The sequence below is a fragment of the Lampris incognitus genome, chromosome 1 (genome assembly GCF_029633865.1).
Source record: "Lampris incognitus isolate fLamInc1 chromosome 1, fLamInc1.hap2, whole genome shotgun sequence".
NCBI classification, from domain to species: domain Eukaryota; kingdom Metazoa; phylum Chordata; class Actinopteri; order Lampriformes; family Lampridae; genus Lampris; species Lampris incognitus.
Genome location: NC_079211.1, coordinates 16,329,342 through 16,352,491, shown reverse-complemented (window position 1 = coordinate 16,352,491; position 23,150 = coordinate 16,329,342). Strand labels below are relative to the sequence as shown.

The window sequence follows — 23,150 nt, the reverse complement described above, 5'->3', positions numbered from 1 at the left end:
GTTCAACCAGGAGCATCCAATCACAAGAGGTTGGTGGGGACTACAATCAAAACATGAAGCCCACAATGTACTTTAGAGCTTGAAAAACTGAGAACATGGGGTTTATATTCCATGATGCAGAGGAATTAATGACCGAGTGAAACGATGAGACCGACTTGATGTCATACTTGCCAACGAAAATGAAATGAAAATAAAAACAAAAAAAACATTTTTTCTGCTCTATTCTTGTTGGCAGTTATTTCTTAAAAACATTGTTCTTACGGTTGTTGACATAAATTGTGTTTTGAATACAACATAAGGGTTAATTATCGATATTAACAGTAATCGTTCACCATCAACACTTGCTTAACCCCTGAATAAAGTACATGTGCAGGATTTACTCAACTGATTGTTAGCCCATAAATATATATGACACAGCAAGAAGAGAAACACCAACTTTTCTAACAGTTTTGGTCATGAATGAGGTAACAAGATGCCAGTTACACAACAACGTAAATAGCTCTAGGAAAATCTAAGACACTAGTACAACAAATAAGAAACAGCTGAGTATTGAGCATACATAAGCCAAGCCTCAGTCTCAGTTCACAAGTTATACACAGAAAATGAATCATATGTTTCTACTAAATGACAAAAAAAAAAATCAAAATTAAGACATTGAAATACTTAAGAATGTACTCACAGTGGACATTTGTATATATATATATATATATATATATGTATATATATTATCTGTCAATACTTCCTCAGAGGTCTTCACCGTAGTCTTTCTCTACAGAGTCATATGAAAGTGCTTGCAATACCTACTAGGATTAGACTGAATTAAAATGGTCCATTGTATTGTTCTCAAGGCTTTCTCTTAGTTAATCCAACTACAGCCCAGCACCCATAACTGTGCTTTACAGAGAAAATCCTGATCTCAGATCTGTTTTGTACCTCAAGTGTATTATGTTATATAGTCTGTTAAGAGATCCTAGATCTGTTATCTTATTATGAGAGGCTTTTACATAGAGGCACAGGAATCTCATGACAGGCCCCTGTTGGTGGCACTTGACCCTCCCCGTTCTAGTAACAGTCAAAAATAACAGATAAATGACAGATTGTAGACCCTGGTCCTGCCTCAAACTAAGAAAATATAGTTGATAAATTACTATATGAAGTACATCAAGCACATTTTATTATATATATATATATATATATATATATATATATATATATATATATATATATATATTACTCAATACCTGAGCTGATATTATAATGCTATTATAATAATATCCATCATATTATATCTATCTATCTATCTATCTATCTATCTATCTGTCTATCTATCTATCCGTGCTGAGGGAGAATGGACATTGTTTTGGTGTTCTAGAGGAGTTTCCGGTGCAAACGGTGTGGCGGTTAACCATCAGCCAGTAAAGATCAACAGAGCAGTGTTAATTTTTTTTATAAACTGAACCACATTTACTGCCCTCAGACGTGACAAGTCCACAGCTCCCAACGCCTGCCGGACGTCTGGAGCGGATATGTATCTATAGATTGGAGCGCTCCACACGTTTGTCTCAGCTTGCGTGCGTGCGTGCGCACGCCAGCCTTTGTGTTTCCTGTAACAAGAGACCGGCCTAGCCTATTTACCGAGATAAGGTCACAAAAACCATGGCGGACGAACAGGAGATAATGTGCAAATTAGAAAATATTCTGGAAATACGGTAGGGCACGTTTATTGAATTGGGGGGGGGGTCGCGTCTGTGTGAGGAATAATGTGGCTAGATGTTTTATAGAAACAGCAACAGCGTGAATGTAAGAATGAACTATGTAAGCAGGCACGGAGCAGGGCTCGGCTTGGCTTTTGTTGACCGAGCTAGCTAACGTTAGCCGGTCTGCAGCCTGCCCACGACCGTGTTAAATAAAAGTCTCTGCTATTCTGGCTCGGGTGGAATCAGACGGGACTGACAGGCAGTCGCTGCGGACGTTTAGTTTGACCAAGGGAGCGCAAAACAAAAACCCCGAAACTGTTTCTACGTTTCCCGGTCATGCGTGCGTCAACGATCCAGATGTGTATCAACAAATCCCAGATGTGGGCTGTTCAGCCACGGATTAGCTAGCCACTTAGCCTTCAAGCTAGCTCTTTGCCATTAGCTGGCTCATCGCCGAAAGCGAAATGTTGTTTTCTTCGGTCCTTTGTAGCGCAACCGTGCCTAAAAGCTGCTTTGTGCAGAATAACAACGAATCGGTCCCGTTAGTTAAGCTTTTAAGATTAAAAGCCCCGCGGCCTCACACCTTATTTTTAGAGCGACTACAAATACGCTGTTACTTTAGGCAAACAAAATTCGTGTGATGCATTTTAATACGGTTTACTAATGACCAGCAACGGCTCTGATCATGATGATTTACTCCACTTGTCGGCTGAAAAGTGAGAGCTTGTAAAAGAAATGCTCTTATTTTACCGGTGAAATCTGTTGTGCACGTTTTATAGACATCTTGACCTGACAGCTTGTGCCCTTTGTCTTCAGAAACAAGACCATGCAGATGCAGAAAATCAAGTCTCGGCTGAAGACTGAATTTGAGGCCCTTGAATCTGAGGAGAAACATCTGAAGGAGTACAAGCAGGAGATGGACCTCCTGCTCCAGGAGAAGATGGCACATGTAGAAGAGTTGCGGCTTATCCACGCAGATATCAATGTGGTGGGTACCACATTCAGAGTTTTATATGCTCCTCTTTAAATACGAGAAGACATGTTTAGATCTCAGGTGTTTTGCAAAACAACGATATGGATTAGTTTTCTGCCATAATCAGTATCGGCAGCAAGCATAGTGATAGAAGACTATTTGCTTTATGTAAAAAAAATATCAACGTGAATTAATTTTTTCAGTGTCTACATGGTATACAATAGAATGATATGATGGACATGTGCATCATCCAATGGATATTGATTTGTGTAGTTGAAGGGCACAAATAAAGTGTAGTATGTACGTATGTCTCTTGTACATGCTAGTCTTTTCTGGTCCTTGAGCACTTTTCCTGCCCCCTCAGATGGAGAGCACTATCAAGCAGTCAGAGAATGACCTGAACAAGCTGCTAGAGACGACTCGGCGTCTGCATGATGAATACAAACCTCTGAAGGAGCATGTTGATGCCTTAAGGATGACCCTGGGTCTTCATAGACTCCCCAATCTCAATGAAGAGGAGGAGAAGCTCTCACTTGAGTAAGTGTGCAATAAATTATTAAGTGTGATGACAGTCTGTTATTGGAAGTTATTCCACATCAAGAATGATGGACTTCATAAAAATTTGACAACCTCACAATTTGCCCTAACAATGTAGGCAGTAGGCACCTCAAATTCATGGAGCATGCAGGGCAGTTGGCTTTTTAAACATTCAATATGTGATATAGCTTAAAATGATTTAGGCTCTATAATTTAGAGGTACAATATGTAAGTTTATCTACTTAAACAATTAAATGAAAATGAAATTCAAGGGAATTGTATAAATATGCTATTAAAATTATTGCCCCCCCCCAAAAAAAATTACCCGTTAATTTTTATGTTTTAAAAAAATTGACAGCCCTGCAAAATCAGTTATGTTGTGATCTGAGCTGAGTTCAAACACAACAGTGCATCCCATGTAGGAACACATGCCTTGGCAACTTGTTAAACTTGAGTCCATCCAAACTAAGAAATGTAATTGCTGAGTGTTTGAAGGGATTGATCACACGTTGTTTGCAACATGCTGGAGCATCTGCTGAAAACAGACTGTGACGATATAAGGATGTGAGGATTCTCTTTGGGTCTCGACGTCTAGAGTTGTACCATGACTGGCTGAAGTATTGAGCTTCTTAGCTACCACAGATAAAAGCCCTTTTGATTTAAGTCAAGTCAAGTCAATTGTATTTGTATAGCCCAATATCACAAATTAAAAAATTTCCTCAAGGGGCTTTACAGTAACACAACATCCTGTCCTTAGACCCTCGCGTCTGATAAGGAACGACTCCCTAAAAAAAAAAACCCTTTAACAGGGAGAGAAAATAGGAAGCAACCTCAGGGAGAGCAACAAAGGAGGGATCTCTCTCCCAAGATGGACAATGTGCAATGGATGTTGTGTTTACACAATTTACAGAATACAACATTGAAAGAGGATAACGGAATTATAATGGAATTATAAAATATATGGAGAATATGGTGAGCAGGATGCCAAGCAGTGTCCAGACACCACTGGAACAACCCCAGGACCCGAGCCACGTGACCATCATCACCATGTAAAAAAATTTTTTTTTTAAATTAGTCACACATCTTATTGAGAAAATGATATAAAATTGAAACAGGATAACAAAATAATATGGATTTATAAGATACTTAAAAAGAAAATGTGAGGAGGCGCATGCCAAGCAGCGTCCAGGTGGCGACCACCGTAACCACAGAGACCTAGGAGGACAGACTGCATGTGTAAACAAGGGAGACTCACATTACACCATTCACACACAGAAAAAGGGAAAGGAAAAGACATCATTCAGAGAGAGAGAGAAAAGACGTGTGAGAGAAGAGAACAGCTTGCAATAGTCAATAATTTATACGCTACAATCTCGTCAACAGAACAGTGCTTGGTAAATTCATTGAAACAGACACCGACCCACCATGCTGTACAGGTTGTGAAGCACTCAACTTAAAGGCAATTAATTGTAGGCTAAGACAAAAAGATGAGTTTTAAGTTTGGATTTAAAGGACTCAACAGACTCTGATTGTCTGATGGCAGCAGGCAGGTTATTCTACAAGAACGGGGCCTGATAGGAAAAGACTTCTTTTTAAATTTGGGTACATAGAGGAGCCCTGTATTTTGAGAGTGAAGAGCTCGAGATGGAATGTACGGTTTTAGGAGATCAGACAGATAAGATGGGCAAGCCCATTTAGGATTTTTTTAGTCAGCAGAAGCACCTTGAATTCTGATCTAACATGGATCGGAAGCCAATGAAGGGAGGCAAGAATTGATGTAATATGGTAAAATTTCCTAGATTTAGTTAGAATTCTAGCTGCAGCATTGTGAACCATCTAAAGACTTTCAGTACTAGAATATGGCAGACCTGAGAACAGAACATTACAGTAATCAAGTCTGGGTGAAACAAATGCATGTATTAGAGTCTCTGCGTCAGCCATGGACAGAAAAGACTGAATTTTAGCGATGTTACATAAGTGAAAAAAGGCAGTCAGGTGAATTGGCCGTACTAAATTGTCCCTGGGGGGTGGTGGTGGTGTGTGTGTGTGTGTGTGTGTGTGTGTGTGTGTGTGTGTGATGGCCTGGCGGCCTGTCCGGGGTGTCTCCCCGCCTGCTGCCCAGTGACTGCTGGGATGGGCTCCAGTATCCCCGCGACCCTGACAGCAGGATTAGCGGTTCGGCTAATGGATGGACATAAGTGGAAAAAAGGCAGTCTTGGTGCTTATCAAAGGAAAGGCCGGGATCAAACGTAACACCAAGATTTTTGGCTGCCACACTTTGTGAAATCACAGAGTTGTCGATTGTTATCGTTACTTGATCAAATTGGTGTCTGTGTCTAGCAGGGCCAATGACCAGCATCTTGGTTTTATCCAAATTTAAAAGCAGAACGTTAAGTGACATCCAGTTTTTCACAGTAGCCAAGCAGGCCTCTAAATTAGTCATTTGAGTAGGATTATCAGCCCTTATAGGCACATACAGCTGAGTATCATCAGCATAGCAATGGAAATTTATTCCATAACTGCATATAATTTGACCAAGAGGTGAAATATAAAGAGAGAAAAGTAGAGGGTACACCATATTTAACGTCAAGAGAATTTTGATGCAATATTACTATAGCAGACACAATGTGTTCTTCCAGATAAATAGGACTTAAGTCAAGAGAGCGCTAAGCCAGAGACACTAAAATTACAATTTATTCTTTCTAATAGTATACAGTGGTCAGTGGTGTCAAAGGCTACACTGAGGTCCAGTAGTGGAAGCACAGAAGTGGAATCAGAGTCCATAGCTAGTAAAAGATCATCCACCACTCTGGTCAGAGCAGTTTCAGTGGAGTGACAGGCCCTGAAAGCAGATTGAAAAGGTTCATTTAGATGGTTTTATTCTATATGGGTCGAAAGTTGTTGCTACACAGCTCTCTCTAGTGCTTTAGAAAAGAATGGAAGATTAGAGACTGGTCGATAGTTATTAAGAGACCCTGGATCGAGGTGCGTTTTTGTAAAGTAGAAGTTTAACCACAGCTGTCTTAAAACTGCTGGGAACAATGCCAGTAGTAAGTGATAAATTAAGGATGTCTAGCATTGTAGGTGCCAGAAAAGGCCAGAGGTCTTTAAAAAAAATAATTCTGGTAAAGGGTCAAATAGGTAAGTAGTTGGTTTAGAAGCTGACACGAGCTTAGTCAAAGAATCAAGAGAGATTGTCTCAAAAGCTGTAATAACAGGGACTATCAGTGACTCATTGTATAGATATAAATTTGGTAAGACAGGATCTGCAGGAGTAGCTGGAGTTGAAGAACTAAATTTGTTTATGATCACATCAACCTTATTGCAGAAAAAGTCTAGAAACTCATGGGCCGTGAATGGTGAGCAGCTAATAGACGGCTCCTTTTTAGTAAGTTTAGATACAGTGTCAAAGAGAAATCTGTGGTTATGTTTATTAATATTGATTAAGTGAGAGAGATACACTGCTTTTGCAGCAGATAAAGCACGTTTGTATTTCAATAAACACTTGTGCCACGATAAGTAAAAAACTTCCAATTTTGATTTGCGCCATTTACGTTCCAGTCTCCTGCAGGCCCGCTTAAGAGCACGTGTCTCATCACTAAACCAGGGTGTAGGCCTCTTTAGTCGGCTAGCTCTGGTAGTGAGAGGTGTAACTGAATTGAGGAGACTAGAGAGGGCCACATTTAAGTCACTAGTGAAATTTTCAACAGAGTCAGTTACCACAGTGAAAGGAGCCAAGAAATCAGGCAGCTGCTGGCAAAATGCAGCTACAGTGGAAGGACCAATGTGGCAAGTGGCAATTACATCTGTGCCGACATTAACTGGACAGGCCAATAATGCTTCAAAATATGATGAGAAAATGATCTGACACAGCAGATGTGGTTGGCAAGACATTCAGATCAGAAACAGCTATCCCTTTAGATAAAACTAAATCAAGGGTGTTACCACTGCAATGAATCAACTCTTGAACAAACTGAGCGAACCCAAAAGTATCAGCTAGTGCCAGAAAGGCTTTACTTAGAGGACCAGCAGCCTTATTCAGATGAATATTGAAATCACCAAGAATTAGAATCTCATCAGAATAAGTAACAAGGCCTGAGACAAATTCTCCAAATTCTTCAAGAAATAACGAGTAACAGCCAGGCAGCCAATAGAGTATCACAATTTGGACTGAGTCGAGTCTATTCATGGCTGAGGGAGATGGACCAAGAACAAGAGCCTCAAAAGACTGGAATTTAGATTCAAGTCTACTAGTCAGATTGAAAATAGATTTATATGTTAAGGCAACACCCCACCTTGTTTATTTGCCCGAGCTACATGGGCATAAGTATAGTCAGGTGGGGAAGCTTCATGTAAGGGAAGGAAAACATTTGGTTTCAGCCATGTTTCATGTAACCCAGTCATATCAAGGCTATGTTCAAGAATCAGGTCATTTATTAGTAAGGCTTTGGTAGACGGTGATCTGATATTTATGAAACCAAATTTAAGCATCTTGTGGAAGTGATCAGTAGTAGGCAGAACTTTAGAGCGACAAATAGATGGAATATTAATCAGAATTAGACACTTTGTTTACAATTTTGACGACCAGTGCTTTGGATGATATGTGGTCACACATTTTTGATAACATTAGATGTTTGGTTCTGTAGATTATTAGGTACTTTGTTGCAAATTTCACCACCACCAGTGGTAGGAATAATTATTTGATTATTGTGACTGACACATTTAGGAGAGGAGAGCTTGGGGGCTATACAGCAGGGTAAGGAGATGGTCTCAGTGTTATAGACCAAGCTGTCAGTCTGCTAATCTACACTATGAGAAATTCCCAGACTAATCATATTAATTAAACTACTTGACTCCACATCCACATTAGATTTAAACCTAGCAGGCTGTCTAATCATTTAGTGGGATATATTTTCATTGTATTTGAGGATGTTGACGATCATAGATCTGAGGAACCCAGAATGACTTGGGTGAGGTCGGTTTATGAAACAAAGATATTAATTGAAGTCTTTTTACTGTTTCCACAGTTTTGTGTGTATTTAGGTGGGCAATGTGCGAGGCAGGAAAGGCTATATATTGGTCCACCTTTTTCCTGTGCATGGACTCATTGCTGGTGGTGTGGTGTGCAAAGCAGTTTGATGGATGGGTGGCTGGCTGTAAGTGTAGCTATTGGAGTGATGCAGTGAGAGAGGAGACACCGACACTTGTGCTCACATTAAGGGGGTGTGGCAGGAAGGGTAGCAACTAAACAAACATTGTTCTGTTGGGATATCCTTCAGCAGAGTCCACAAACAGATTAAGATAGTTTTAACATCAATACAAAGGATCTTGGCAGTGGAGCCAGGGGTTTACAGGTTAGGGTTAAGTGGAAGCCCATGCTGAGTTTATCCTCCTGATGGGTTTAGCCTATAGATAAACCGCAGGGGGTGGAGGAGCATGTTATGCGTGACATTTGAGATTGATCGGTGCCAAGCGCTCAAAGGGTGTTATCATGACTGGGATGAGTGTTTGTTGTCTGAGGACAACGAGAAAGGCAACACTCATCCCTCTTTGGTTCGGGGATGAGGGTGGGTGATTTTTAGCGCACCGGGACTAAAGGGGTGAGGGGTCTCCCACCCTGTCTTCAATTGAATATGAACAATTGTCGAGAAACAAATATCATCTGAAAGAATTATTTCCCTACTGATAATGTTTTGTACATTTAACAACAAAATTAATTATTTAAATTGAATTTTAGTGTGGATTCCCCCTCCCCCCCATTATATTAATATCACAACCTTTCACAACCCTACTTAATAGTGAATAAGGGACTGCCACACTGGACAAGGATTGCTTGCAAACTGGCTCTCTGGGTTGATTACGTAGTGTATTGCATCTGACGGCCTTATCTTGGTGGTTACAGCCTGTCTCTTCCCTCTGATCTGACTTTTTGATAGAAGCTCACCATAATTATACCCAAAGGCATGATGGAAAACTTCAGAAAAAGAAATGACACCTCCTTGGTTGTTGAGGTGCTAAAGCTCATAATAAGATACACTATGACAGTGAGAAATCAACATAAAATGAATAAGCTGTATCTAAACCAGAAGGGAGAAAAATTCCCAACTGTCTCATTTATTCACTTTTATCATGGCAAGAATCGCACGGAACACACGTCAAAACACAGGCGTTGTCCTTGAAGTGTTGTAATGCACATTGATGTGTTTGTTTTGTAGGGTTAATTGTATGGCGCTTTTGTGGGTTATGAACGTGCATGATGGATCACAGGTAACAGGACCCATTTAATCTGTTCTTCGAATGCTCTTGAATCTCTTTTAAGACATCAAAGTTCTTTTGCAAGCCTGTTCTGAGAGGAGGCTGAGAGTGTAATGAAATTGGATATCACACTTTTTTTGAAAGTGAGCCAGCCAGGCAAATACAAGGCCAAATTTCTTTCTCATTCTGTCCCTACCCCCCCCCCCCCGCACACACATACGTATGCATATCAAGGCAAACACACCAACAAATATACTTTTGTTCAGAATTGTATGTAAAAAAAAAAGTGGATATTGTTAGCTTTACCATGGCGTCATCTAATTTGTCTCTTTTGTAGTTCTTACCACTTTTTCATGCAACCCAGCTGTCATAATTTTATCTGCAATAAGATTCTTATATATAAATACGAATCACAGCCAGCCTGGTTTCTCTCCTCCTCTGGTTTCAACAGTTACTTTGAGAAGCAAAAGGCGGAGTGGCAGAAGGAGCCGCATGAACCAGCTATCCCAGAATCCCTTGCAGCGGCCGCAGCTGCAGCCCAGCAGCTTCAGGTCTCCAGGAAGCAAGACGCCCGTCAGACAGCCACCTTTAGACAGCAGCCACCGCCTATGAAGGTACGAACACTCACTGCACATACCTGTCTGCTGCAATTATCGCTACAAGACAGTGTGAAGAACTTGCAAAGATCTGGTGCTCACTGTTGTCATTTCTGCCCATTTCTCTAGGCCTGCCTATCATGCCACCAGCAGATCCACCGTAACGCTCCTATCTGTCCCCTTTGTAAGGCCAAGAGCCGCTCCCGCAACCCAAAGAAGCCCAAGAGGAAGCCTGATGAGTAGGCTGTCCTCTGCATTCAAATCTCTGTTAGTCTTAAAAGGACCTGCTACAATACGCAGATCTAAGGTCAGCCATGTATATTTTCAGCTGTGGCCGATATAAGAATCTGACAGTCTTATGCCAGTCTTAGCTCTGTGCTTTCGGACACTTTGCATAGAGTCACAACATTAACTGGGTGTATTAAAACATCAATCATAACTCATCTGCAGCCCTTCTAGGGTTTGATGTTATTGTCGTCCTTTTTTTTAAAAAATCAGTGCTGAGTGTAACCATTTGTAGTTGTAGAATCTCTGTGTTAGGTTTACTAGCCCTTACCACGTAACTGCAATAATGAGAAAAGGAACCTTTAAAAAATACTTACGTTCAGTAATTGTGTCCATGATGCTATTGTTTATTGCCTCAGATATTGTACTGTACCTTAATTTAACTTTTTTGTTTGCATGCTTTTCTCACGACCGTCTTGTAATTTTTTGTGACAGTATAAAGATTTAATGGGATAATCATAGTTGAATGAGCCAACATGATTTAATGTTTACAGCGTACAAGTGGCCACGAACTAAAAAAAACAGAAAGATTTGCTTTGATTAGTGATGTATTTCACTTTAATACAGTCACACACAAATAAATGGCTGTTTTTGTAGCAATGTGTATGTGTTTTAATGGGGGGGGGCGACTATGAACAGTTACACATTCAGACACATTCCTCATACTCAGTGGTATTTACATAATGGCTGCGATAATGAAGACGTTTTATCTTAGCCTGGCGCCCCATCATGAACATATTGATCAGTGGTTATTTGGCCCATGAGTTAGTATAGCCTAAATATATAATATAAAAATAAGGACATACTCAGCCCCACCATTGCATAGTGCTTCTCCTTGTGTTAATACTGTGCCCATCATGTCTGAAGCTATCTGTCTGAAAAAAGGACAGTGAGAGCTTGTTAAATGAGTTCCAGTTGTGTTTTTGTCAGGGTAACCCTCATTGCATCTGTTGTCAGGGCAACTCCTTGTTCCCAATGTGTTGCCTAGACAACCCCAGGTTGCTGTGACCTGCATACCTCTAGCAGTTCCTCCCAAATCCAGTGAGGGGCATCAGAGGGCTTTGGAGAGTTTGGGACCAACTCCCCCAGTAAGCACATCCTGAAAATATGGTGAGATCTGATCAATCACATCGACATTAATATCACTTTCTAAGGGACATAAATGGGGAAGAGGTGACACAGAGTTTATTTAAGGCACAAACATAGTTATTGTGTTGCACAAATTTATATTTAGTCTGTTCTCCACTGTTTGGACATCCAGTTGTGTCTTCTTCCTCCTGATAAAAGTGTTCAAGGCCAAAGAAGCCTGCCTCTGCTCACACACACAACAGACTGAAGGACCATGGAGCTCCACTTCTACAGCCTGTTGCATAAAAAAAGATAAACACATAAGGGGGATGAGTTTAATTTACTAGCCAAAACGACAGTTACATGATTAAGTGAGCCACATTGGCGCCCCCTTACCCGCTTCATCTCCTCCTTGAAAGTTTTTTGCTTCAGCAATGATATGAGCTGACGGGGCACCAGCTGGGCCGTAGGACCTTGGGACGTGAGGTTGGGGGAGGTCAGATCTCGCTTTCTTTCATATCTCTCTCTTTTTGGAGGTTTTGAAAGAGCGAGGCTGTGCTTTCTGCGGTCACCGGGCTCATCCCACACTCCGACTTGTCTGCCAGGCTCTCTCCCCTGTCTTTCCTTCGGCTCCTTGGATCTGAGCTGAGGTCCTTTGCCCGTCTGCCCCCTCAGCTCTTGGTGTCCCTCGTTTCCCCCATATCTCCTCGACTTAGCGATGTCATGGAGTTGATTTTCGAGAACAAGAGAAATCATTCTCGTGCAATAGGTTGTCAGAGCCTCTCGCTCCTCCATTTTGTCCAAACACTGGACAAGAGGGACCACAGATTAGACGACGCATTTACATGTGAAACTGGCATTATCAGAATAACGGCGTCCACTCCAATAACGTTAGCTAGGTAACATGGAGCATACTGTATCAAGATGTTAACGAGTATAGTTAGCAAGTTAACTAAGCTAACGAGACCTAACGTTAAAGGCAGCCGGTCAAACAGCTAAATTTTCCTGGATAAATAAAATCAGTACGGGAAAAGAATTAACCTTGCGGTGGTGTATTCAAGCTGTACATATCAGGGAAAAAATGTACGTGACTTGCGTTACATATAGAAACAGCACGTAAAAATGGGCAGCTCGAATTTACCGACCACAACTTGTTTACACCGTCTCTTCTTTTAGCGTTTTCTACGGTTGCACTCATTTCAAACCATAAGACATTACCGCCCCCCAGTGGTTGAACAGTGTACCATCTAAAAGGTTAAAACTCATTTTGACGCCATCCGGTCTCCAAAGTGCTGTTCTGTGGCACACGTGCGTGTAACAGAGATGGGAATTACATGTTGTAAACTTGCTGAAGTTCGGCAAAATATATTAAGTTATTTTTCTTTATATATGGAGTTTCTCTTGTACGCCCCATAATCAAGGTTGTGGTCAAGTGCATTACGTAATAACGTCTCTGTCCCTTCGTCACACGACGGCGACAGAGTTGGTATGCTGTCCTAAAGAGCTCACTCCAAATATGGCTAAAAAAAGTATTATAAAATTGATAAAAGTGCACACCAGTTACGGCAATCGTTGTATAAATGTATGCACAATATTTTCCATGCTATATATTTTTTTGTTTGTTTGTTTGTGTTTCTTTATTGTTAAACTTCACGAAACATTCACTCAAGCTTAATGGAGCGTGTAATGGCTGCCATTGTTCTCCGCTAGCTAACATTTAATATTAACATTCGCTAGCAAACATTTGGTTACATTTCTTTATGAATAGGGCTGGAGTTGAGCTGACAACACATGACCACAACATCTACGTATATGTTCATTTTGATTTTGCCAGAATTGAGTTGTGCCAAAAATAAATGGGCCTGCAGCAGCTACCCTGAATTCAGAGGACTGGTGTGGTTTCTACACGGTAAAGCCAAGAAAAGGGGGTTACGTTTGGTGCCGTGACTCGTCAGGATCAGCGTTCAGCCGGTCCCCGGGGACGCGACGCGACATCGCCATTGAAAAACGAAAGTGCACAGTGTGGTACCTGCATGTCAATTAGTGCTCCAAATTTTGCTTTGTTTGAACATATGAAGAGTAATTTTGTGATTTCATAGTACTAGTGTAGTTTTTTTCCTTTGAGTGTATTCATTTTAAAAATGAGTGAAGCATTTAATGCTGGTTTTGGCTACCAGGGAGCCAGATCCAAGGGCTCCGTACAGTTTACACTGCCCAGTCATAACCATATCACTGTCGATATCTATGGTGTTTACAGTTTGCTGGGTGCTGATTTTTATGCAAATGTGCAAACATGCACCTCTACACCTGGAACACCAGGTACTGCAGTCAGTACAGCTCAGCGCTTGAGTGAGTTGGTGGAGGAGGTGGGCAGGCACATACATGATACAGTTACAGCCAGACTACTGTCTACTGGTAATTTTAGTGAGAACACAGTGCCTTATAGGAGCCAGGGTGCGAATTACTCTAACATTCAGGGCATGACCCTAGACCTCTCCAAGATGATTGTAATTTTTTTAGATCTGATGCCAAGGAACCACCAGTGTTTAGGGAGGATGAGTCAGATGAGTGTGACATTCAGGGGTGGATAGATCTTACGGAAGTGTACCTTAAAAGGAGAAATCTCACCCACACAGGACAATCAGATGAGATTATGTGTAGACTCATGGGCAAGGCTAAGGAGGTGCTGAGGGTCAGTCTATGTAGTGACACATCACTTGACCATGTCAACCACCCAGCACTGATTTTTGGTATTCTAAAACAACATTTTAGCAAGGTCTCTTATTCCAACTTGCTTCTTGCTGACTTCTATAATACACTACCCAGACATGATGAGGGCCCATATGATTACTGGCTACGCCTGAACCGGGCCACTGATGTTGCAGAGGAATGTCTTAAGAGACAGGGCAGAAGTCTCAGCAGCTATATTGCATTGATATTTAAGAGGCATCGTCCAGACCCCTGTTTAGCACTCATTTTCAAGAGCAAGACCGCTGATCAGTGGTCCGTGAGCGACATCCAGGTGCACTTGGTCAACGTGAGCTGAAATCAAGAGCTGGTGCCCCCCCCCTCAAGCAGCCCACAACACTCTTTCACTCAACTGCAGCATGCAGTCTGTGGGTCCCTCGAGAGTTGGTGCCCCTTCACCTGTGGCCCAGAGCCTTTTTTACAGTCAGCATATTGTTAGCCCTCCAATAGCTACTACCTGTGCCCAGACTTCTCTTGACAACAGGCAGCATCATGATCCTAACCACCCAATGATTCTAAATGTGTGTAATCAATCTACAATGGAGTCTCCTCAGCCAGCAGGTCTTTCAAGTCAGTCTTGTCTTGACCGTATGGCGGGCATGCTGTGTTCAGTACTTGAGATTCTGTCCAAACGGGTAAAGCCCAAATGTCAGTCCAAACCAAGTCATAGTATGAACAGTAAAAGTAACTTCAATGTTCCTAGAGCCTGTCGTGTGTGTGGTGACTCATCTCACAGTACAATGTTACATTGTCAATCTCACAAGCTGTGCTTTAAGTGCCACATCCCGGGTCATGTCAAAGTGAACTGTCCAGCTCTCTCAATGATCCAACACAATGCTCAGCCACGTACCGCGATTCAGCAGTCAGTTCAGTCAATGAATGTCCATTCCTTTCCCGCGCAGACAACTTCCAGACAGGGAAACGCAAGCACCTGCATTCAGAGAGGGAATGTGCAGGTGTAGATGGGGTTACCCTCAATGAGCTTCCTTCTGGCCCTCTGAGGGTCATATGTCAGAATACCCAGCATGTTAATGACACAGACAGTCTCTTCTATATACATGTCACTGTGAATATCAGCTTACCATCAGAGGAATGTTAGACACTGGTTCTATGGCCTACACGATGAATGAAACAGTAGTAAGCAACCTCATTGCGGCTGGTGCCCTGACTGGGAAAGTAGTGGAGAACCCAAACATAGTATTGGTTGGCTGTGGCGGCAGTCATGTGGTCCCTAAGGGTGTTCGTGATTTGACATTGGAGGTCTATGGCTGTGAATTTGTGGTGCCCACTATGATCGTGCCTGGCCAACTTGATGATTTAATTCTTGGGACTAATGTGATTATATGACACACAAGCTGAAAGAATCTGACGAGTATTGGGAGCTAATCTCAAAACCACCAGGCACTCAGACTGAGATTGAAGATTTCCAATTGATGCTGGCAGGCACACATCATTGGTGTAAAGACACAGTCCCTGACTTAGTCGGCACAGTCAAGCTTAATCAAGCTGCCACACTCTCTCCCAGCCAGGAACACCTGGTCTGGGGGAAGTTACCAGTCAAGTCCAGGGGCCCACTAGGCAGCACTGTGATTGTGGAGCCTACCAATTGCATGCTCTGCCCCAAGAAACATCATGCACTGAACTGCATGTTCAGCGGCTGTCAGATATTGAATTGAATGTAATGATCCTGACCTGGCCAGAACATTCAAGATATGATGATCATCACAGGCGTCCTTCTAGGTGCGAGAAGGAAAAGGAATCAAGGGCTGTCGTCAAACTTCTCAGGTAGTAGGATAAGTTGTCTGTGGAAGATGGTGTCTTGTACCATGTTTCTAAAGATCCTCTCACCAAAACGTAAGTGTTACCAGTTTGTAGTTCCTCCATCCTTAAGACAGGAAGTCCTGAGAGGCTGCCATGATGATGCAGGCCACCAGGGCCAGTTCAGAAGCCTGCGTCTTGTCCACCAGAGGTTCTACTGGGTGGACATGGAGAGAAACGTGAGAGACTACGTGAAGTCCTGTGCCTGTTGTGTCATTGGGAAGACTCCTGAGCCAGAAGGGCATGCGCTGTCAGAGAGCATCAAGACCTCTGCTCCGTTAGAACTCATGTGCATAGACTTTTGGTCTGCCGAAGACTCCAACAATAAGGCTGTGAGTGTGTTAGTGATAACAGATTACTTCACAAAGCTTGCTCATGCATTTCAGTGCCCTGACCAGACTGCTCGGTCGGTTGCTCGAAAGTTGTGGGACCAGTACTTCTGTATTTATGGTTTCCCGCAACATATTCATTCTGAACAGGTGCAGTTTTTGTAAACTCATTAGTCATCTTATGCAGATCTCCGGTGTCCAGAAATCTCACATCACAGCCTACCACCCTATGGGTAATAGTGTCACTGAACGCTTCAATAGGACAATGGGCAATATGATAAGAGCCCTCCCACCACGTTCAAAACAGAGCTGGCCACAGAGGCTTCACACTCTCACGTTCATATACAACTGCACTACTCACGAGGCTACTGGCTTTCCACCGTTCTATCTCATGTTTGGCAGGGTTCCCTGCATCCCTGTTGATGTTGTTTTTGGGAGTGTTCTGAGAGACAGAGGAGATAAGTCTTATCCTAATTACATTGAATCTCTTCAGGAAGATTTGAAGGAGGCCATGGCCTTGGCCAAATCTCACATTGCGAAGGAAGCAGAATCATCAGGCAGAGAGCTACAACAAAAGAGCAAAAGGAGCTGCCATCAGAGTTGGAGACAGGGTGCTCATAGCCAACAAGGGCGAACGTGGATGTTGTAAGCTTGCAGGCAAGTGGGAGAGTGTAGTGTACACTCTGACAGATTCCGACCCACAGACCCACATCTACAGGGTTAAACACCCAGAGACAGGTGGGGAAAAAGTTGTCCATCGCAACCTCTTGCTGTGTGTCAACGTCCTACCTCTGGAATGTGATGTACATGAAGAGAGTGACGTATTGAGTGAGTTGTCTGACATGGATTCAGACTCGATGGAGCAGTTAGATGGTGCCAAAACAGATTCGCCGAATGCTTCTTCGGAGCCAGATGCCTCAATGACCGGTAGTGGTCAGGATGAAGCTGGATCTCAGGAAGTGTTGGACGATGTGGACAGGACCTCTCTCATTCCTCAGGCGTTGTCAGGTGATGTGCTCGCTGATGAATGTACAGATTACGATGATGATGATGATGGTGGTGGTGGTGGCTGCCTAACGGCCCAGGATGGACAACAGTCTAATTGCTCTGGTCGCCCTTAGGTTGCACTCAGGACCAGAAGGGGCAGGATTGTTAAGCCAGTTAATTGTCTTAATACAAACAATGGGTTGTCAAAAACTTTTTTGATTTTTGAGGCATAGATAGATACATTTCAGGAGTGGATACTTTTAGTCTTGTGTTTAAGGTCTTATTCCTAAAGTCTGTTGCTTGACTTATCACATTCCGGTCTCGTACACATGACCACACTTTCAAACAGACAATGCTTTGACAACTATTAGCACAGTTTGACCAGATAAGAGGAATTGTAGTGTTAAAGTGTAAAAGGCACTTTATTTAGTTGGTGGAAGGACGAATGATACAAGCTGAACTTTTCCTTCACCAGTTCTCTATGGGAACATCGTATAAGCTAACTACTAACGTCGGCAGAAAGATCTGCATTAGGGTAACAATTCTGGCACTTTGATGCGTTTTAAAGGGACATGGTGATATGGTGTTTCCTTTTGAGTTTGGAATTACATGTTGTAAACTTGTTGAAGTTTGGCAAAATATATTAAATTATTGTTCTTTATATATTGAGTTTCTCTTGTACTCCCCAGATTCAAACCTGGCATCTTTCACTTAGCACCTCCTAGTGGTGACGGTTGTAGTCAAGTGCATTACGTAATGACATCCAGAGTTGGTATGTTGTCCTAAAGAGCTCACTCCAAATATGGCTAAAAAAAGTGTTATAAAATTGATGAAAGTACAGTCTAGTTACGGCAATTGTTGTATAAATGTCCATCCATCCATCCATCCATCCATCCATCCATCCATCCATTGTCTTAACCGCTTATCCTGCTATCAGGGTCGCGGGGATGCTGGAGCCTATTCCAGCAGTCATTGGGTGGCAGGTGGGGAGACACCCTGGACAGGCCGCCAGGCCATCACAGGGCCGACACACACACACACACCCATTCATACCTAGGGACAATTTAGTACGGCCTATTCACCTGACCTACATGTCTTTGGACTGTGGGAGGAAACCCACACAGACATGGGGACAACATGCACACTCCACACAGAGGACGACCCGGGATGACCCACTAAGGTTGGACTACCCCGGGGCTCGATCCCAGGACCTTCTTGCTGTGAGGCGGTCGTGCTAACCACTGCCCTCAATGTATGCACAATATTTTGTACAAATGTGTGCACAATATTTTTCCATGCTATATATTTTTTTTGTTTCTTTTGTTAAACGTCACGAAACATTCACTCAAGCTAATGGAGCGTGTAATGGCCGCCATTGTTCTCTGCTAGCCAACGTTTAACATTAACATTTGCTAGCAAACATTTGGTTACATTTCTTTATGAATAGGGCTGGAGTTGAGCTGACAACACATGACCACAACATCTACGTATATGTTCATTTTGATTTTGCCAGAATTGAGTTGTGCCAAAAATAAATAGGCCTGCAGCAGCTACCCTGAACTCAGAAGACTGGTGTGGTTTCCACACACACACACACACACACACACACACACACACACACACACACACACACATTCCGCTGTCAATCAGTTGAGCCACTCCCCCCCTGCGCAACGCGTTTGTTACTCTAACCGCCAAACCCGACAGCCCTCCTCTTCCACGCATGTATTGCAAAATCCCGTCAATTCATTTTATAAGTTAACGTGATCATTATCAAGAAAATGTGTTTACTGCGATATTTTCCAAAGGAAAAACAGACGAGGTGAATAGGGCGGGCATGTAAACTAATTAAATTAGCTAGAGCATTTGCTTACGTGCATAACTTCCAGACTGATACCATTATGTGGTCTAAATTAACGTGATTGCAGTTATGTGGGTCTGCTAATCCAGTTAAAAGAAACGCAGTAGTTGTTTCTGTCACTGAAAAATAACTAGAAAAATTAGAGAATTTACGGTAATATTACATTACCTCGCGGCAATGTGCTGTCAATACAAACTCGATACTTTCTGTATTTCTTTCAAATTAACAGACCTTTAACGTTTCGCTGGACAGAATCGCTTGATTTTCTGACGAGGCTTTTACAGTGAAATATTTGCAGGAAAACGTGGGAAATTCTGTGAGTTGCATGGTTCCAATACGGTACTTCAGAAGTAGCTATATAAATACTTCAGATGTAGCTATATATATATATATATATATATATATATACATACACTAGAAGAACCCCGCTACAATGTAGCGGTTTGGTTATCCACCCGTCTAAATCTCCCTCCTCTTCATCCTGCCAGCTAACCGCCTTCCCCCTGCCCCTAAACCCCCCCTCCCCCCACTCCAGCTCCCTCCCCCCAAATGCTCGGAATCATCTGAAATGCCGAGAAAAGTGGTTTTTAGCCATTTTTAGAAAATGCATATTTTGCATAATTATGCATAATTATTATAATTATATTTTAATTTTCTGCTATTTTCTGGTCCTCTCTGGAACAATACCTACCACCGCCAAAAAAATTTAGGATCATAAATGCTTTAGTTTTCGGTCCCGCTATCTACACTAACACACACTAACACCACACACACACACACACACACACACACACACACACACACACACACACACACACACACATTCCGAAAATATATGAGTAGATAGATAGATAAATATAGATATATATCTAGAAATCTATATAGATATATAATATATGAATGCCATCTTGTGGCACTTGTACGTCACTGCAAAATGCAGTTTGGGAAAATCAACACACGAACACCTGTAGTGACTGAATAGGACAATTACACTTTAGATAAGTAGGCGGAGCTGGAGGTGGCAGAGTCGAAGACGCTAAGATTTTCATTGGGAGTGACGAAGAAGGACAGGATTAGGAACGAGTATATTAGAGGGACAGCTCAGGTTGTGCAGGTTTGGAGACAAATCAAGAGAGGCGAGATTGAGATGGTTTGGACATGTGTGGAGGAAAGATGCTGGGTATATTGGGAGGAGGATGCTGAATATGGAGCTGCCAGGGAAGAGGAAAAGAGGAAGGCCAAAAAGGAGGTTTATGGATGTGGCGAGAGAGGACATGCAGGTGGCTGGTATGACAGAGGAAGATGCAGAGAAGAGATGGAATTGGATGATCCGCTGTGGCGCCCCCTAACGGGAGCAGCTGGAAGTTGTAGTAATAGTACTGCTAGTAGTAGACAGCATGTTGCCAAGACGTTTGCTGTGGGGGTGGTGGTGGTGGTGGGGGGATCTCTCGTTCCTCAGGAAACACTGCCACCCCTCCCCAGTTCACATTGCCCCACGACAAACCGCTTGTTCCACAGGAAACACTGCGCACACACACACACACACACACACACACACACACACACACACACACGCGCACAACACACAAAGGTTTGATTCCAGCCCATCTGTGAGGCGTTTGCACGTTGTGTGTTTGTGTGGGTTTCCTCTTTGGTTCTCCTGTATCTTCCCTCAGTCCAAAGACATGCATGTTAGGGTGAATTGGAGTCTTAATTGCCCGTAGGTGTAAATGGTGTGTGAGCCACTGCATATTTGAGCCCTGTGATGAACTTGTGACCTGTCCAGGATGTCTCCCTGCCTTCTGTCTAAAACCTGTTGGGACAGGCTCTAGCCCACAGCCACCCAGATTTGGATCAAGTGAGTATAGATAATGGATGGGTAGATAGAGGGACAGATGGATGGCACTGTATCACTGTATTATTAACGTGGTTTATTATTTGCCATTAGCATTAATCAAAAGGTCTATTTTATTATATGTTGTTTTCTTTGTTCTCGAGCCAGGAAATTTGCATAAAAAGCGAGCCAGTTATCCCATCATATTAATTTCCTCTGTGTCTGTGTGCTGAATTTAAAAGACCTTCTTGATCGTGCATTCGTAAAATGCCAAGAGCGTGGCCTTCTGCCAACTGGTGAGTGTGGGTGCAGCACAGCCTGAGCCCTGCGTGTGGTGCAGGAAGGGCATGGCAGGGTGTGGCAGTGGGAACAGCTGATTGACTTGCTCCTCCGAGAAACAGCCTCTGACACCCACGCAGCTGCCACCGTCTAAAATTGCATCCTCGGTGTGAATTTGGGAAATAGGGTGATGACACGCCTGTGAGAAAATCTGAAGTTTGAAGTGAATATCACAAGGCCCACTTTTTTCTTTTTTAATGCGGAAATCCTCCCCTGTCCAATTATATAGCTCCAAATTGCAGGGAGTAATCCCCCCCCCATTACTTTAGCCGTAATATTTACTCTAAGCTCAGACATAGATGTAAATTCATTTTCTAAAGTCCAAAAGACTTTTCGAAAATATCTTTTCATTTTTTTCTCTCCATTCAATCACCTCGCTTTAATATGTCCTGGCTTGGCTTTTATAACTCTCGGTATGCTTGTCTGAGCAGCAGCCTATAATCCACGTTACAATTTGTCCACAATCCTGCAGACGGGCTCTGAAAGGAACGAAGCTGCAAAAGCATCCTCATCTAGCTGTTTTGGAGTCACTGTGTTTGCCACCAATGCAAGTGAACTGGTTTTAAGATTCTGTCCACCGTTAAGGTGCGTCTTAGGGTTGCTTTTACTTTAACTTTGGTAGGTATTCTGATTTGTGTACCAATAAACTGTTTTGTGCATGTTCCCTTTTGTATTTGAGCCCTTTTGTGTCTTTATTCGTTGCATATGCTTCACAATACTGCTTTTATTTAATTCTGTAAAGTATTAGGAACTGCGTAAATATATGATTATCATTAGTATTTTGATCATTATAATTGCTACTTCAGCTTGCTGATACCATTCATGAATCCATTATGACGACATTTTGATGTCGTCGTGAGGAGTGCGGGGAGGTGTGTCGAGGGTATCTGGCTGGGAGAGCTGGCGCTGGATCGGCTGGGAGAGCTTGGTCTGCTTGGTCTGGTGGGCCCGGGGACCACGGCCCCTGCTTGGAGCTGCGCCCGAGGAGGCAACGCCGAGGGCGGTCTGACAGTACGTGAAAGCGGGGCGAGCTAAGCTAACCGCTAGCCCATGCAGACCGGCGGTTCCGACAGTCATCCTGGCTGGCATTCGTTCCCTTGGACAGTGATTTTTTAAAAGTTTAGTTTGGATATATGTGTTAGTTTGGGTATGTGTGTTGTTTTCGATTTTGGATATGTTTTTGTCTTTGTGTCTATGCAGTTAGCATAGCCCTGCACCATGCCCTGCAACACCTGGCATCACCAAACACCTACGCACGCATCCTGTTCATAGACTTTAGTTCTGCCTTCAACTCCATCAGCCCACTCAAACTCGTTACCATACTCTTGGATATGAGCATTGACCCAGCCATATGCCACTGGATTCGGAGCTTCCTGTGGAACAGGCAACAGAGGGTGAAGGTTAATAACCTAACCTCACACCCTTTTACCCTCAGTACAGGCGCTCCTCAGGGCTATGTTCTCCCCCCCCCCCGGCTCTTCTCACTTTACACCACCCACTTTACATCCACGGACAGCTCTGTGAAAATTATAAAATACCTAGACGACACAGCCATTGGAGGGCTCATCTCCAACAATGATGAAACCCAGTACCGCACTGAAGCAGACCAAGCTGTCACATGGTGCAAACAACAACCTTCTGCTTAATACAGCCAAAACTCAAGAACTCATTATTGACTTCCGATGCATGCCGGATCCTAAAACACCCATACAAATGAACGGAGACCCCACCACCGACTCTTTTAAATTCCTTGGAACATACATCAGCAATAACCTGAAGTGGAAAAATTAACACTGAACACACCATTGCAAAAGCTCAACAAC

General features: G+C 42.8%; 1 protein-coding gene across 1 annotated transcript; it reads left to right on the top strand.

Annotated features, from left to right (window-relative positions):
* Positions 1–1,612: 1,612 nt before the first annotated feature.
* On the top strand, positions 1,613–11,694 carry zc4h2 (zinc finger, C4H2 domain containing). Its single transcript, XM_056285356.1, has 5 exons — positions 1,613–1,709; positions 2,514–2,685; positions 3,035–3,207; positions 9,914–10,076; positions 10,188–11,694. The coding sequence occupies exons 1-5, from the start codon at positions 1,657–1,659 to the stop codon at positions 10,299–10,301; spliced, it is 675 nt and encodes a 224-aa protein (XP_056141331.1). The 5' UTR covers positions 1,613–1,656; the 3' UTR covers positions 10,302–11,694.
* Positions 11,695–23,150: the final 11,456 nt, after the last annotated feature.

Excerpts from the sequence above, each read along its gene's own strand:
- zc4h2 (XM_056285356.1), top strand. The coding sequence starts at position 1,657 with ATGGCGGACGAACAGGAGATAATGTGCAAATTAGAAAATATTCTGGAA. Across the intron at positions 1,710-2,513 it reads GAAAATATTCTGGAAATACG|AAACAAGACCATGCAGATGC; the intron begins GTAGGGCACGTT and ends CTTTGTCTTCAG. Across the intron at positions 2,686-3,034 it reads TCCACGCAGATATCAATGTG|ATGGAGAGCACTATCAAGCA; the intron begins GTGGGTACCACA and ends CTGCCCCCTCAG.